Source organism: Phocoena sinus, chromosome 6 (genome assembly GCF_008692025.1).
Source record: "Phocoena sinus isolate mPhoSin1 chromosome 6, mPhoSin1.pri, whole genome shotgun sequence".
NCBI lineage: Eukaryota > Metazoa > Chordata > Mammalia > Artiodactyla > Phocoenidae > Phocoena > Phocoena sinus.
The window spans coordinates 66,904,549-66,922,048 of record NC_045768.1 but is presented as its reverse complement, the minus strand read 5'-3'; the positions used below and the strand labels follow the sequence as shown (position 1 = coordinate 66,922,048).

General features: G+C 34.9%; 1 protein-coding gene across 7 annotated transcripts in view; it reads right to left on the bottom strand.

The window, feature by feature from the left end:
- Positions 1-17,500, bottom strand: part of CNTLN (centlein) — a 331,161-nt gene that overhangs the window by 237,475 nt on the left and 76,186 nt on the right. For all 7 annotated transcript variants that reach the window (XM_032635110.1, XM_032635111.1, XM_032635112.1 and 4 more), the window contains exon 3: positions 10,654-10,738. In XM_032635110.1, the coding sequence (XP_032491001.1) occupies positions 10,654-10,738 (85 nt within the window). The remainder of the gene's footprint in view (positions 1-10,653; positions 10,739-17,500) is intronic.

Sequence of the window (17,500 nt, the reverse complement as noted above, 5' to 3'; positions counted from 1 at the left end):
GTTCTGGGATTGGAAGAATCAACATTGTGAAAATGACTATACTACCAAAAGCAATCTACAGATTCAATGCAATCCCTATCAAACTACCACTGGCATTTTTCACAGAACTAGAACAAAAAATTTTACAATTTTTATGGAAACACAAAGACCCCAAAGAGCCAAATCAATGTTGAGAAAGAAAAACGGAGGTGGAGGAATCAGGTTCCCTGACATCAGACTATACACAAAGCTACAGTAATCAAGACAACATGGTACTGGCACAAAAACAGAAATATAGATCAATGGAACAGGATAGAAAGCCCAGAGATTAAACCCACGCACCTATGGTCAACTAGTCTATGACAAAGGAGGCAAGGATACACAATGGAGAAAAGACAGTCTCTTCAATAAGTGATGCTAAGAAAACTGGACAGCTACATGTAAAAGAATGAAATTAGAACACTTCCTAACACCCTACAAAAGAAAAAAAACTCAAAATGGATTAAAGACCTAAATATAAGACTGGACACTATAAAACTCTCAGAGGAAAACAAAGGCAGAAAACTCTGTGACATAAATCATAGCAAGATCTTTTTTGACCCACCTCCTAGAGTAATGGAAATAAAAACAAAAATAAACAAATGGGACCTAATGAAACTTAAAAGCTTTTGCACAGCAAAGGAAACCATAAACAAGATGAAAAGACAACCCTCAGAATGGGAGAAAATACTTGCAAAGGAAGCAACTGACAAAGGATTAATCTCCAAACTACACATGCAGCTCATGGAGCTCAATATCAAAAAAAGAAAAAGCCCAATCAAAAAAATGGATGGAAGACCCAAATAGACATTTCTCCAAAGAAGACATACATATGGCCAACAGACACATGAAAAGATGCTCAACATCACTAATTATTAGAGAAATGCATATCAAAACTACAATGAGGTATCACCTCACACCAGTCAGAATGGCCATCATCAAAAAATCTACAAACAGTAAATGCTGGAGAGGGTGTGGAGAAAAGGGAACCTTCATGCACTCTTAGTAGAAATGTAAACTGATACAGCCACTATGGAGAACAGTATGGAGGTTCCTCAAAAAAGTAAAACTAGAACTACCATACGACCCAGCAATCCCACTACTGGGCATATACCCTGAGAAAATCATAATTCAAAAAGACACATGCACCCCAATGTTCATTACAGCACTGTTTACAAAAGCCAGGACATGGAAGCAACCTAAATGTCTATCAACAGAGGACTGGATAAAGAAGATGTGGTACATATATATACCATGGAATATTACTCAGCCATAAAAAGGAACAAAACTGGGTCATTTGCAGAGACATGGTTGGACCTAGAGAGCATCATATAGAGTGAAGAAAGTCATTAAGAGAAAAACAAATATCGTACATTAAGACATACATGTGGAATCTAGAAAAATGTCACAGATTATCTTATTTGCAAAGTTGAAAGAGAGACAGAGACGTAGAGAACAAATGTATGGATACCAAGGAGGAAAGGGTAGGGGTGGGAGGAACTGGGAGATTCAGATTGACATATATACACAATTGATACTATGTGTAGAATTGATAACTAATGAGAACATACTGTATCACACAGGGAACTCTACTTTATGCACTGCAGTAACCTAAATGGGAAGGAAATCCAAAAAAGAGGGGATATATGTATAAGTACAGCTGATTTATTTTGCTGTACAGTAGAAACTAACACAACATTGTAAAGCAACTATGCTCCAATAAAAACTAATTTAAAAATAAAATAAAATAAAATTTCTCCAAAGTATATATTTCTTAACAAGGCCTCTCCTCAAGAGAAATTATTTTACCAAAGCCTGCTGGGATTTTACCAGAGACTAACCAACTCCCAGGATGTAAAAACCCAACTCCAAAACCCTCTAGCCTTCCAATCTTTCCTAAGGGAGAAAAAACTGAGAAGCACTTGTGAAGGTCAGAGCCTAGGGGCACAAGCTCACTAGAAGACTGAGACCTAAACATAAGACTATGGAATACTTCCCGTCCCCAGACACCTCACAATAGGTTTCATCAATAGGGCTTTGGTATAATAAAAAGGTAATACAACTGAAAGAACTTTGTGTTTCAGATGATATCTAAGAAGTCTCTCAAGAAAACAAAATAGATAAACAGCCAGACTCATTGAGAAAAAAAGGGAGAAGACTCAAATCAATAGAATTAGAAATGAAAAAGGAGAAGTAACAACGGGCACTGCAGAAATACAAAAGATCATGAGAGATTACTACAAGCAACTATATGCCAATAAAATGGACAACCTGGAAGAAATGGACAAATTCTTAGAAATGCACAACCTGACAAGAATGAATCAGGAAGAAATAGAAAATATGAACAGACCAATCACAAGCACTGAAATTGAAACTGTGATTAAAAATCTTCCAACAAACAAAGGCCCAGGACCAGATGGCTTCACAGGCGAATTCTATCAAACATTTAGAGAAGAGCTAACACCTATCCTTCTCAAACTCTTCCAAAATATAGCAGAGGGAGGAACACTCCCAAATTCATTCTACGAGGCCACAATCACCTTGATACCACAACCAGACAAGGATGTCACAAAGAAAGAAAACTACAGGCCAATATTACTGATGAACATAGATGCAAAAATCCTCAACAAAATACTAGCAAACAGAATCCAACAGCACATTAAAAGGATCATACACCATGATCAAGTGGGGCTTCTTCCAGGAATGCAAGGATTCTTCAATATACACAAATCAATCAATGTAATAAACCATATTAACCAATTGAAGGAGAAAAACCATATGATCATCTCATTAGATGCAGAGAAAGCTTTCGACAAAATTCAACACCCATTTAAGATAAAAACCCTGCAGAAAGTAGGCATAGAGGGAACTTTCCTCAACATAATAAAGGCTATATATGAAAAACCCAGAGCCAATATCATCCTCAACAGTGAAAAACTGAAACCATTTCCACTAAGATCAGGAACAAGACAAGGTTGCCCACTCTCACCACTCTTATCCAATGTAGTTTTGGAAGTTTTAGCCACAGCAATCAGAGAAGAAAAAGAAATAAAAGGAATCCAAATCGGAAAAGAAGAAGTAAAGCTGTCACTGTTTGCAGGTGACATGATGCTACTATACACAGAGAATCCTAAAGATGCTACCAGAAAACTACTAGAGCTAATCAATGCATTTGGTAAAGTAGCAGGATCCAAAATTAATGCACAGAAATCTCTTGCATTCCTATACACTAATGATGAAAAATCTGAAACTGAAATCAAGAAAACACTCCCACTTACCACTGCAACAAAAAAAATAAAATATCTAGGAATAAACCTACCTAAGGAGACAAAAGACCTGTATGTAGAAAATTATAAGACACTGATGAAAGAAATTAAAGATGATACAAATAGATGGAGAGATATACCATGTTCTTGGATTGGAAGAATCAACATTGTGAAAATGACTATACTACCCAAAGCAATCTACAAATTCAATGCAATCCCTATCGAACTACCACTGGCATTTTTCACAGAACTAGAACAAAAAATTTCACAATTTGTATGGAAACACAAAAGACCCCAAATAGCCAAAGCAATCTTGAGAACGAAAAATGAAGCTGGAGGAATCAGGCTCCCTGACTTCAGACTATACTACAAAGCTACAGTAATCAAGACAGTATGGTACTGGCACAAAAACAGAAACATAGATCAATGGAACAGGATAGAAAGCCCAGAGATAAAGCCACACACATATGGTCACCTTATCTTTGATAAAGGAGGCAGGAATGTACAGTGGAGAAAGGATAGCTTCTTCAATAAGTGGTGCTGGGAAAATTGGACAGGTACATGTAAAAGTATGAGATTAGATCACTCCCTAACACCATACACAAAAATAAGCTCAAAATGGACTAAAGACCTAAATGTAAGGCCAGAAACTATCAACCTCTTAGAGGAAAACACAGGCAGCAAGAACACTCTACAACATAAATCACAGCAAGATCCTTTTTGACCCACCTCCTAGAGAAATGGAAATAAAAACAAAAATAAACAAATGGGACCTAATGAAACTTCAAAGCTTTTGCACAGCAAAGGAAACTATAAACAAGACTAAAAGACAACCCTCACAATGGGAGAAAATATTTGCAAATGAAGCAACTGACAAAGGATTAATTTCCAAAATTTACAAGCAGTTTGTGAAGCTCAATAACAAAAAAACAAACAACCCAATCCAAAAATGGGCAGAAGACCTAAATAGACATTTCTCCAAAGAAGATATACAGACTGCCAACAAACACATGAAAGAATGCTCAACATCATTAATCATTAGAGAAATGCAAATCAAAACTACAATGAGATATCATCTCACACCAGTCAGAATGGCCATCATCAAAAAATCTAGAAACAATAAATGCTGGAGAAGGTGTGGAGAAAAGGGAACACTCTTGCACTGCTGGTGGGAATGTGATTGGTACAGACACTATGGAGAACAGTATGGAGGTTCCTTAAAAAACTAAAAATAGAACTACCATATGACCCAGCAATCCCACTACTGGGCATATACCCTGAGAAAACCATAATTCAAAAAGAGTCACGTACCAAAATGTTCACTGCAGCTCTCTTTACAATAGCCCGGAGATGGAAACAACCTAAGTGCTCATCATCAGATGAATGCATAAAGAAGATGTGGCACATATATACAATGGAATATTACTAAGCCATAAAAAGAAACAAAATTGAGCTATTTGTAATGAGGTGGATAGACCTAGAGTCTGTCATACAGAGTGAAGTAAGTCAGAAAGAGAAAGACAAATACCATATGCTAACATATATATATGGAATTTAAGAAAAAGAAATGTCATGAAGAACCTAGGAGTAAGACAGGAATGAAGACACAGACCTACTAGAGAACAGACTTGAGGATATGGGGAGGGGGAAGGGTGAGCTGTGACAAAGCGAGAGAGAGGCATGGACATATATACACTACCAAACGTAAGGTAGACAGCTAGTGGGAAGCAGCCGCATAGCACAGGGAGATCAGCTCAGTACTTTGTGACTGCCCGGAGGGGTGGGATAGGGAAGGTGGGAGGGAGGGAGACGCAAGAGGGAAGAGATATGGAAACATATGTATATGTATAACTGATTCACTTTGTTATAAAGCAGAAACTAACACACCATTGTAAAGCAATTATACCCCAATAAAGATGTTAAAAAAAGAAACCCAAATAAAAAGGACACCAAAGCAAACGTTAGCCTTTGCTAAACAAACAGTAAACACAGCCTAACCCCTAGCAGATAAACATAAAACCTCACACTAAAGACCTTTCTCTCAGTACATTTTACCCATTTGGTTAATTTTATGTGTCAACTTGGTTAAACCACTCTCCCCATGATAACCAGTTGTTTTTTGTTTTTTGGGTTTTTTTGCAATACACAGGCCTCTCACTGTCGTGGCCTCTCCCGTTGCGGAGCATAGGCTCCGGACGCGCAGGCTCAGCGGCCATGGCTCACGGGCCTAGCCGCTCCATGACATGTGGGATCTTCCTGGACCAGGGCACGAACCTGTGTCCCCTGCATCGGCAGGCGGACTCTCAACCACTGCACCACCAGGGAAGCCCAAATAACCAGTTTTTAATCAAACACCAATCTAGATGTTGCTGTGAAAGTGTTTTGTAGATGTGATTAACATTTAAATCAGTAGACTTTGAGTAAAGCAGATAACGCCTCCATAATGTGAATGGGTCTCATACAACCAATTTAAGACCTTAAAAAAAAGAACTAATCCTCTGAGGGGGAAGGAATTTTGCCTCCAGAATGCTTTTGGGTTCAGCTGCAATATCAACTCTTCCCTGGGTCTCCAGTTTGTTATGCAGAATTTAGATTTGCCAGCCCACAACTATCAATACATGAAACAATGCCTTAAAATCAACTTCTCAGTCTCTCTCTGTCTCTCTCTCATATCTTTATTTATCTATCTATCTAAACACACACACACACACACACACACACACACACACACACACACACAATTAGTTCTGTTTCTCTGGAGAATCCTATTACAGACTTTGTTCCTGTTTAGGACTTCGGTCTTAAAATTGCAAGGACTTGGATTCTGCCAAGGACCTGAATAAGCTTAGAAGGAGATTCTTCCCAAATTAAGCCTCCAGATGAAAACATAACCCAATCGAAAACTCAATTACAATCGAGATAATGAACAGAGGACCCACCTAAACTATGCCCAGACTCCTGACCCACAGCAATTTAATAAATGTGTACATTCTTTTAAGGCTTTAATTTGTTATACAGCAGGAGAAAAACCAATGTACCACAAGATATTTTCCTGAAGAATTTATAATAGAAAATAATAGAGAAAATGGTTATGAAACATAAACACTGGAAATCTTGACAATATAAAAAAAATACAACCAACAATGCTAAGAACAGGAAATTACGTCCTCCAATTACTCTCTTTAAGTTCACTTCAAAATGGAGGAGAAAGGATGAATAAGTAAAAATTTGCTAATTTTCTCATTTTCTTTTTACAGTATGCGTTGAGAGATACTATCCATATTTTTAAGAATATGTTAGCATCAAGATGTATAGTGTTCAAAGACAAGTATCACATGATATCACTTATATGTGGAATCCAAAAGAATGACACAAATGAACTTATTTGCAACACAGAAACAGACTCACAGACATAGAAAGCAAACATTGTTACCAAAGGGAAAAGGGAGGGCTGGATAAATTAGGAGTTTGGGATTAACAGCTACACACCACTATATATAAAGAAGATAAACAACAAAGACCTGCTGTATAGCACAGGGAACTATATTCAATATCTTGTAATAACCTATAGTGGAAAATAATCTGAAAAAGAATATATATACATATATGTATACACACATATATATAACTGAATCACTTTGCTATATACCTTAAGCTAACATAAGATTGTAAATCAACTATACTTCAATTTTAAAAAGTATAGTGTTAAATATTATATATAAAATAATAAATTTAATCACAAGAAGAACTGATACAGACCCTAAACCTTCCAAATTATCAACGTAAGAGTGCATGCACATATACACACACACACAAATGAAGAGAAGACAGATATGTGGCAAATTTTAAAAAGACAAAGAAAATACTAAAGCAGAAAGCATAAGGTCAATCAGAGAACATAGATCAAATAAGTATATCAGATCTTACGCAGATGGAATAAACTTATCTTTAAAAAGGTAAAGACGTAAATGTTGAGTCAAGACACAAAGTTCAACCAAATAGTATGTACAAGAGATTCATCTAAATATGCAATGTTAAAGGATGAACAAATATATAACAAATTTAACTGAAAGAATGCTGGAGGAAAGAGAATAGTTTAAGAAGAAAATTAAGATATAATCTGAATGACTAAAGATGAAAAAATTAGAAAAAATGTATTAAATCTTGTTATCTTCTTGATCTCATGGTCTCCACCTTCAACTAGAATTCTGTTAACTAAATTAAGTCTCCTTGTATTGTGTATTTTAATTTCCTTCTCCACTACTTTCAAATATTTTGCCTAACATTTTTTAAATGCAAAAATTTCTTTCTCTGCACTGTTAAATTTCCTCATTTGTTTCCACTACTTTCTAAGAATTCAGTGATCTCTTAAAATGTCATACACCATTCCACTTGTGTTGCTTTCTAAAATCACTAAAAACTTCGTGATTGTTGAATTTAATATTTTTTCACAAACCCCATGAATTTTGTAACATTTTACATTAACCACCTTTTGTTTCTTGAAACTGTCCTCTCTCAGTTCACGACATATGATATTATACTTCTCTCTTTCTACTTCTCTGAACAGTCTTTTCATCTCTTTAACCGAAACTTGTTCTTCCTCTCACCCATTAATAATATCAGCAAATATCTAGTTCTTAGAATTCCGTTTAAAGTCTTCCCTCTAACTATAACATTAGATATCTATATATCAAGGAGAAAACTCCTTCCCAAGGATTGGATCCATGCTTTCAATGGTTTGCTTAAAAATCTCTAAATGGAATTCCCACCAATAACTAAAACACAAATTGTCTAAAAGAAGCTCAGAAGTCATCCTCACAGTAAGTTGTACCTCTTTATAATAACCCTCTTTCTGACAACAACGCCACTGCTCTCCTGGATACTCCAGGCTGAAAACCTAAGAGTCACTTTCAAATTACTGTCGGTTCCTTATGGTTCTAATTTATATATCTTTAATTCTTGCAAAACTAATAGTTCAGGTTCATGTTATTACTCTTATACTATGAAATAATCTTCTTACAGATCATTCTACTTTCTGCTTTTCTTTTTCTAATTGTATACTGGATTATCAGTTTTATTTTCAGAGATTACAGATTAATTAACTTAAGTGAATGAAAAGCTTAGATAGATTCCTTTGGCCTGTAAGTCCAACTACTTCATTCGAGCAATAAAGGCCTTTCCTTAATACAGGTCCAATATAATATTCATCTTAGCCTACACTGCTACATATTATCTATGAAACAAACTATAAATTTCAGTATCACCCAAACATACTCTACACTCCCACCTTCAAGAATTTTGCCTGATGTTCACCATGGACAAATCCTCCTATAATCTCTACCTATTAAAACCATTTGAATACCTTAAGACCTCTCCACAGAATTTAATCTCTCCTTCCTTTGAATCTTTATAGCACCTGCTTGTGATTCTCTCATGGCACTTAAAATACATTGGTTTTATTCAATTTAAGTCACACATTTAAAAATATTCAAAGAGCATCTATTATAAATCAGGCAATATGGTAAATATTAGATGTTGGGTATAAAAGGGTCCCCACCCTCACAGAACCTTAATCTAATGTAGCAGAATATGGTTACTTGCACCTCACTTTTATTCCCACCCTACTGCTCATAGAGACTTAGAAATCATTAAAGGCAAGAAATTTAACTCTGAATTTTCCACAGTACCATCACAAGATAATGTCTACATTTAATACAGCAATTTGTTGAATTAAACTGAAAATATACCCTGTAGAAAGTGACAACCATTATTGTACAAAAGTATACATGGTTTAGGCTAAGAAATTAAAGGCCCTAGAAAACAAATTAGGTGCCTAAAAAACACATAATTTCTCTCATGGGCATTTAATATTTTATGAGCTAAACGATTCTACTCAAAAAGTAAATAGTGAAATAATATCTACCCAAGGAAAAGGAAGTAGAAAAAGAATTTAGCAAAGACAAAAGAAAAATATATTGTCATTTAAGAAAGTCAACATTTTTTATAATGTTATGCTATTACTATCTAGACCTGGTAAACTAAGCATTCCCTAAAGCATTGCAAACTTAATGCCAAAGGATATCAAAAAGAGTGCAAAAATCCATTCTCCTCCACAGAACAGACCTGTGACTGAGGAAGACATTGCTCAGCCTGGATCTACATTTTCCCAAATCCCCTGAATCTTGCGGTGGCCATGACTGGCTTTTCTCAATGAAATGCTGGTACAAATGATGTCTGCCACTTCCAAGTCTTAACATTGTATTTATTAGGCAGCTTAGACTAGCCTAATTAATATACGAGGCATATGGCAATAATTATCTATATTAAAATTCATTTGGATATTGTTTTATACTCGAGTGGCAAATACAACTGTTTTTTCCCAAAATAAACTAAAAAGTTATTTTTAAAATTTTATCACTATAGCACCAATTATGACATTTTCATAAGGAAAATACAATGCTGGAAAAGGTATAAATTTCAAATTTATATGGCATATAGGAATCTATATTCAATTTTAGAACAAGTTTATATGGATGTAGAGAATGAACAAATTATTTAATCTTTTACCTACATTAACTTCCATTTTTAGTCCTTTAATAAAACAACTTAATAACAATAACCAACCTTAGATGAAAGTTCTCATGATTGTTTAATTGGCTAGGAAGGAAAATAGAGTAAGAAGTCGGAAGAGCATAGGTGCCAGAAAGAACCTTCATTTAATCTAGAAAATACAGATAATTTAGCCTATAAAGAGCTACTGGGTATAAAATGAATTTAAATATTATATCATGATATAGGCCATTCTTAAATTTCTTTCACCTTTATTTTTAAGATGTTAATACCTTGAAGATTATTCCTGGAAGCAATGACAACATGAATTTTTGTAGTGATAATATACTGAGTATATAATTACATATTATTTAAAATATATAGTTATATATAATTGTATAATTACAATTATAGAATTGCATAATTTGAAAATGCAAGTTTTCAAAAGATCAAATAGAATCATCCCAGTTGTTAAATCTTTTCTACAAATTAAACCGTTTTAAAATTTCTAAGTTTCAGAAGTGAATGATAATTGCTAAAAAAAAAAAAGCAGATTTCAACAAAAAGTGATTGACAGTTACTACTATAAAATTACAATATCATCTTAAGAGTTTTATTGTATATATAACATAGTCTATTAATTCAGAAAACAAAGAAAAACTGACTAAAGTACTATAGTAACCTGACTATAGTAATAGCTTGACATAAAGACCCTGATATTCTTTATGAACATTATTGCAAAAAAATTTTTTAATATTTTTAAAGACCTACTACCTGGAACAAATATTATAAATTTAGTATTTTCTGTTGTAACACCAACCTGTTCCAATTCTTCTATTTTAGCATCCTTGACTTGCAGAATTTCTAAAACTTTTCTGTCTTTTGCTTCAGATTTCTGTTTTTCTCTAGAAACAAAAAATATATATATTAAAATTTTATTAGTCATAATTGGTAGCCAATTCTTTAAATTTTCACATCCTGATAATGAGTATCACATTAAAATATAGAAAATTAAATTATCAGAAGTTGACAGCCCTTTCAGAATTCATCAGAAACCATATGGCAAGTGACAACAACTTACAACTGCTGACAACTAAGACAACTTCATACTAAAAAACAGTTTAGTTTCTATATTTAGATGTATTACAAAACATATTAAAACACATTTAATCTTGATTATAACAGCCACTATATCATAAATTTAAAATAATTACTGAATATGTCAATATGCTCTTGTTAATGTAAACGCTTTATATATGCAATTATGTTAAGAATAAAATAGTTATCATTTTTTAAGTAAAAGCCTCAAAAGAGAGAAAACTAAAGACTTACTAATAACCAACATTAAATAAATGGGGGGGGACTTCCCTGGCGGTCCAGTGGTTAAGACTCTGCACTTCCAATGCAGTGCACACAGGTTCAATCCCTGGTCGGGTAACTAACAACCCACATGCCGTGGGGTGTGGCCAATAAATAAATAAATAAATGGGGGAGAACTGTATTGGGTGTTCAGTTATATATATTTTTAAACTTTAAAAATAGGTAAAATAAATGAAATCTGTACCTAAATCACTCATGAATCACGAAGTATACAGGTAGGAAGAAAGAAAGAACCCTTATTTAAGAAAGAGTGAGATGAAGCAAAGGAGTTTAGAAGGCACAGGGGATATTAGAATTAAGAGACACCAATCATAAAAGCATACCACTGCTGGTGACCAAGATGGCAGAGTAGGAAGACCCTGAACTCACCTCCCTCCCTGGACAACATGAAAATTACAACTACTTATGAAGCAACTATTTATGAGAGTAAACTGAAGACTAGCAGAAAAGATACTCCACAAATAAAGACATGAAGAAACCACAATAAGATGGTTAGGAAGGGTGGAGACACAATATAGTCAGGATCCACACTCCAGGATTGGTGGCCCCCAACTGGGAGGATAATCACAATTTTAGAGGTCTTCTCCAAAGAGCAAGGGATCTGAGTGTCATGTCAAGCTCTCCAGCCCAGATATCCTACACCAAGATGATGATACCACAGAACATCTGGCTTTGAAAACCAGTGGGGCTCATGTTCAGGAGAGCTGGAAGCTACAGGAAACAGAGATTCCACCTTTAAAAAGCATGCACAAAATCTCACATAATCCAAGTTCCAGTGCAGAGGCAGCGGTATGAAAAGAGTCTGGATCAGATCCACTTGCTGGTCTTGGAGAGCCTCCTGGAGAGGCAAGAGGCAACTGAGACCCCCTGGGGGACAGAGATGCTGGTGGCAGCCATTTTGGGGGACTTGTTCTACTGCAATAACACCAGCACTGGCAAGTACCATTTTGGAATCCTCCCTCTACCCTACTAGCACCAGGGGACTTGGCACCCACCTGTGGGCTAGCACCAGCTGTAAATCACCCCAGGCTGCACAGACAGCTATGCAAGGACCCAGCCCCAGGCTCCCCTGGGCATACAGCCAATGACACAGAAAACCTACCTTTTTCTCCAGCAGGCCTACAGCCACTGCATGAGGCACAGCCTCACAGCCAGTTGGGCCAGGGGCCAGCTCTGCCTAACAATATATCCACAGTAGTTGGCCCCACCACAACAGAAGGGTACATGCTGCCAACATAAGGAGAACCCCTAGAGCACAAAGCTCTGGTGATGAGAGGGGAGTGTGCTACTGGACCCCATGGAGTGTCTCCTACATAAGGCTACTTGTCCAAATTGGGAAATGTAACTGACTGACCTAACATACAGAAATAAACATAGAGAATAGGGCAAAATGAGGAAACAGAGAAATATATTCCAAACAAATAAATAACACAAAACCTCAGAAAAAAAAGAACTAAACAAAGTGGAGATAAACAATCTACCTGAAAAAGAGTTCAGTAATGATCAAAAAGAGGTTCAATGAACTAGGGAGAAAACTGGATGAACACAGTGGAAATTCCAACAGGAGTTTAAAAATATAAAGAAAAACCAAACAAGAGCTGAAAAATACAATAACTGAAATAAAAGATACAGTAGAAGAAATCAACAGTAGATCAGATGATACAGAGGAAAGGATCAGCACCTGGAAGACAGAGTAGTAGAACTCTCCCAAGCAGAAAAGAAAAAAAGAATTTTTTAAAAGGAAAATAGTTTAAGAGACCTTTAGAACAACATCAAGCATACTGACATTTGCATATAGGGGTGGCAGAGGAGAAGAGAGAGACAAAGTAGCAGGGAACTTATTTGAAGAAATAATACCAGAAAAATTCCTTAACCTGGGGAATGAAACAGACATCCAAGGCCAGGAAACAGAGACTCCCCAAAAAGATGAACCCAAAGAGGTCCACACCAAGACACATCATAATTAAAATGGCAAAAATTAAAATAAAAGACTCTTACAAGCAGCAAGAGAAAAGCAACCTGTTAAGTACATGGGAACTAACATAGGCTATCAGCTGACTTTTCAGCAGAAACTCTGCAGGCCAGAAGAGAGTTATACAATATATTCAAAGTGATGAAAGGAAAAAGTCTACAACCAAGAATACTCTACCTGGCAAGGCTATCATTCAGATTTGAAGGAAAGATAGAGTTTTACAGACAAGCAAAAGCTAAAAGAGTTCAGCACCACTAAAATGGCTTTTCAAGAAAAGTTAAAGGAACTTCCATAAGCAGAAAAAAAGGCCACAACTAGAAATATGAAAATTATGAAAGAAAAATCTCACTGGTGAAGATAAATATACAGTAAAGGTAGTACATCAGTCACTGATAAAGCTAGTAGGAAGGTTAAAAGACATAAATAGTAAAATCATCTATATCCATACTAAGTAATTATTATAATATGTAAAGGATACAAAAAGAAGTAAAACATGACATCAAAAACATTAAATGTGGGGATGGGTGGAGTAAAAATGTAGGGTTGTTAGACTGTATTGAACTTAAAGAGATCACCAACTTCAATTAATCACATATATATAGGTTGTTATATATGAACCTCATGGTAAACACAAATCAAAAACATATACCAAATACACAAACAAAAAAGGGAAAGGAACCCAAACATAACATTAAAGATTGTCATCAAATCATAAGGGAAGAGAGCAAACAAAAGAACAAGAAGACAATGAACAAAAAAGACCTACAAAAACAATCCCCAAACAAGTAACAAAATGGCAATAAATACATAGCTATTAAATAATTACTTTAAATGTAAATGGACTAAATGCTCCAATCAAAAGACAAATAGTGGCTGAATGGACACAAAATAAGTTCTATATCTATGCTGCCTACAAGACTCACTTCAGATGTAGATACAGACTAAAAGTGAGGGGATGGAGAAAGGAATTCCATTCAAATGAAAACAGAAACAAAGCTGGGGTAGCAATACTTATATCAGACAAAATAGACTTTAAAGACTGCAACAAGAGACAAGGAAGGAAATTACATAATGATCAAGGGATCAACCCAACAAGAAGATATAATAATTGTAAATATACATGCACAAAGCATAACAGCACCTAAGTACATAAAGAAAATATTAAAAAACATAAAGGGAGAAACTGACAGTAACACAATAACAGTAAGGGATTTTAACACAGCACTAATATCAATGGACAGATCATATAGACAGAAATCAATAAAGAAACACTGGCCTTAAATGACACGTTAGACCAGATGTAATTAATCAATATATATAGAACATTCCATCCAAAACTGACTCATTAAGAAAAAAAGAGAAATGGCCCAAATAAATAAAATCAGAAATGGGAAAGGAGAAGTTAAGACCAGCACCATAAAAATACAAAGGATCATAAAGGTTACTGTGGACAATTATATGCCAATAAAATGGACAACCTAAAAGAAGGAGACAAATTCCCAGAAATATACAGACTCCTAAGACAATCAAGAAGAAACAGAAAACATAAACAGACCAATTAACAGTAATGGAATTCAATCAGTAATCAAAAGACTCCCCACAAACAAAAGTCCAGGCCCAGGCAGCTTTACAGGTGGATTCTACCAAATATTTAAAGCAGAGTTAACACATAGGCTTTTCAAACTATTCCAAAAAACTGCAGAGGGAGGAATACTTCCAAACTCATTCCACAAGGCCAGGATCACCCTGATACCAAAACCAGACAAAGACAAAAAAAGAAAATTAGAGGATTTTTTGTTGAAAATACTCAACAAAATATTAGCAAACCAAATTCAACAATACATTAAAAGGATCACACACCATGATCAAGTGGGATTTATCCCAGGGATGCAAGGATGGTTCAATACCCAAAAATCGATGTGATACACCACCTTAACAAACTGAAGAATAAAAATCATATGATCATCTCAGTAGATGCAGAAAAAGCTTTTGACAAAATTCAACACCTATTTACAATAAAAACTCTCCAGAATGTGGAAATAGAGGAAACTTACCTCAACATATTAAAGGCCATATATGACAAACCCACAGCCAACATAATACTCAAAGGTAAAGAGTTGAAAGCATTTCCTCTAAGACCAGAAACAAGACAAGGATGCCTACTCTCAGCACTTCATTCAAAATAGTATTAGAAGTCTTAGCCACAGCAATCAGACTAGAAAAATAAATAAAACAAATCCAAATTGGAAAGGAAAAAGTAAAACTGCCACTGTTTGCAGATGGCATAATACTATACAAAATCCTAAAGAAGTTACAAAAAAAACTTAGAACTAATAAATGAATTCAATAAAGTTACAGGATACAAAATCAACATACAGAAATCAGTTGTATTTCTATACACTAACAAGTAACTATCAGAAAGGGAAATTAAGAAAAAATCCCATTTACAATTGCATCAAAAAGAATAAAATACCTAGGAATAAATCTAACCAAAGGTAGAAAACTCATACTAGGAAAACTATAAAGACACTGATGAAAGAAATTTAAGGTGACCCAAATAGATGAAAAGATATACCACCATGTTCTTGGACTGGAAGAATCAATGTTGTTAAAATGACCATACTACCCAAGGCAATCTACAATGTAATACCTATCAAAATACCAATGGCACTTTTCACAAAACTAGAACAAATAATTCTACAATTTGTATGGAAACACAAAACAACCCTGAATAGCCATAGCAATCTAGAGAAAGAAGAACAAAGCTGAAGGTATCACACTCTCTGATTTCAAACCATAATACAAAGCTAGAGTAATCAAAACAGTATGGTACTGCACAAAAACAGACACATAGACCAATGGAACAGAATAGAACCCAAAAGTAAACCCACGTTTATGTGGTCAATTAATCTATAACAAATGAGGAAAGAATATGCAATGGGGAAAAGTCAACCTCTTCAATAAATGGTATTGGAAAAACTGGACAGCTACATGCAAAAAAAAAAGGAAAAAAAATCTAACTGGACCACTTTATCACACCGTAAAAAAAAATCTCAAAATGGATTAAAGACTTAAATAAAAGACCTGAAACCATAAAACTGCTAGAAGAAAACCTAGGCGCTATGTTCTCTGACATCAGTCACAGCATATTTTTTTGGATCTGCCTCCTCAGGCAAGGCAAACAAAAGCAAAATTAAAAAATGGGACTACATCAAACTCAAACACTTTTGCACAATGAAGGACACAATCAACAAAACAAAAAGGAAGCATACTAAATAGAAGAAGATATTTACAAACAGTATATCTGATGATAAGGGGTTAATATCCAAAATATACAAAGAATTCATACAACTGAACACCAGAAAGAAAAAAACAAAAACAAAAAATGATAAAAAATAGGCAGATGACCTGAATAGACATTTTTCTAAGAAGACATGTAGGTGACTAACAGACACATGAAAAGATGCTCAACATTGCTAATCATAAGGTAAATGCAAATTAAAACCACAATGACGTACCACCTCACACCTGTCAGAATGGCAATCATCAAAAAGACAACAAATAGCAAGTATTGGTGAGGATGTGCACTGCTGGTGGGGATGTAAACTGGTGTAGCCACTATGAAAAACAGGATGGAGGTTCCTCAAAAAATTAAAAAAGTTTAAAATAGAACTGCCATAATGATCCAGCAATTTCACTTCTGGGTATTTACCCAAAGAAAACAAAAACACTAGTTCAAAAAGGTATAAGCATACTAATGATCATTGTAGCATTATTTACAATAGCCAAGGTATGGAAGCAACCTAAGTGCCCATCAGTAGATGAATGGATAAAGATGTGGTATATATACACAATGGCATATTTCTTAGGTATAATAATATGAAACCTTGCCATTTGCAACAACATGAATGGATCTAGGTGGAATTATGCTAAATGAAATAAGTCAGACAGAGAAAGACAAATACCATATGAATTCACTTATATGTAACATCTGAAAAAAAGAAGGAAAAAAAAAACACAAACAGAACAAGACAGAAGAAGACTCACAGATACAGAGAATAAATGGGTAGTTGCCAGAGAAGGAGGGGAGGCAAATAGGTGAATTGGATTAAGAGGTACAAACCTCCAGTTATAAAATAAATAAACCACAGGGATGCAACATACAGGATAAAGAATAGGGTAAATAAGAGTGTAATAATTTTGCATGGGGACAGTTGATTACTAGACTTATCATGATCATCCCATAATGTATATAAATGTTAAATCACGATGTAGTCCACCTGAAACTAATATAATATTATCTGTCAAGTATATT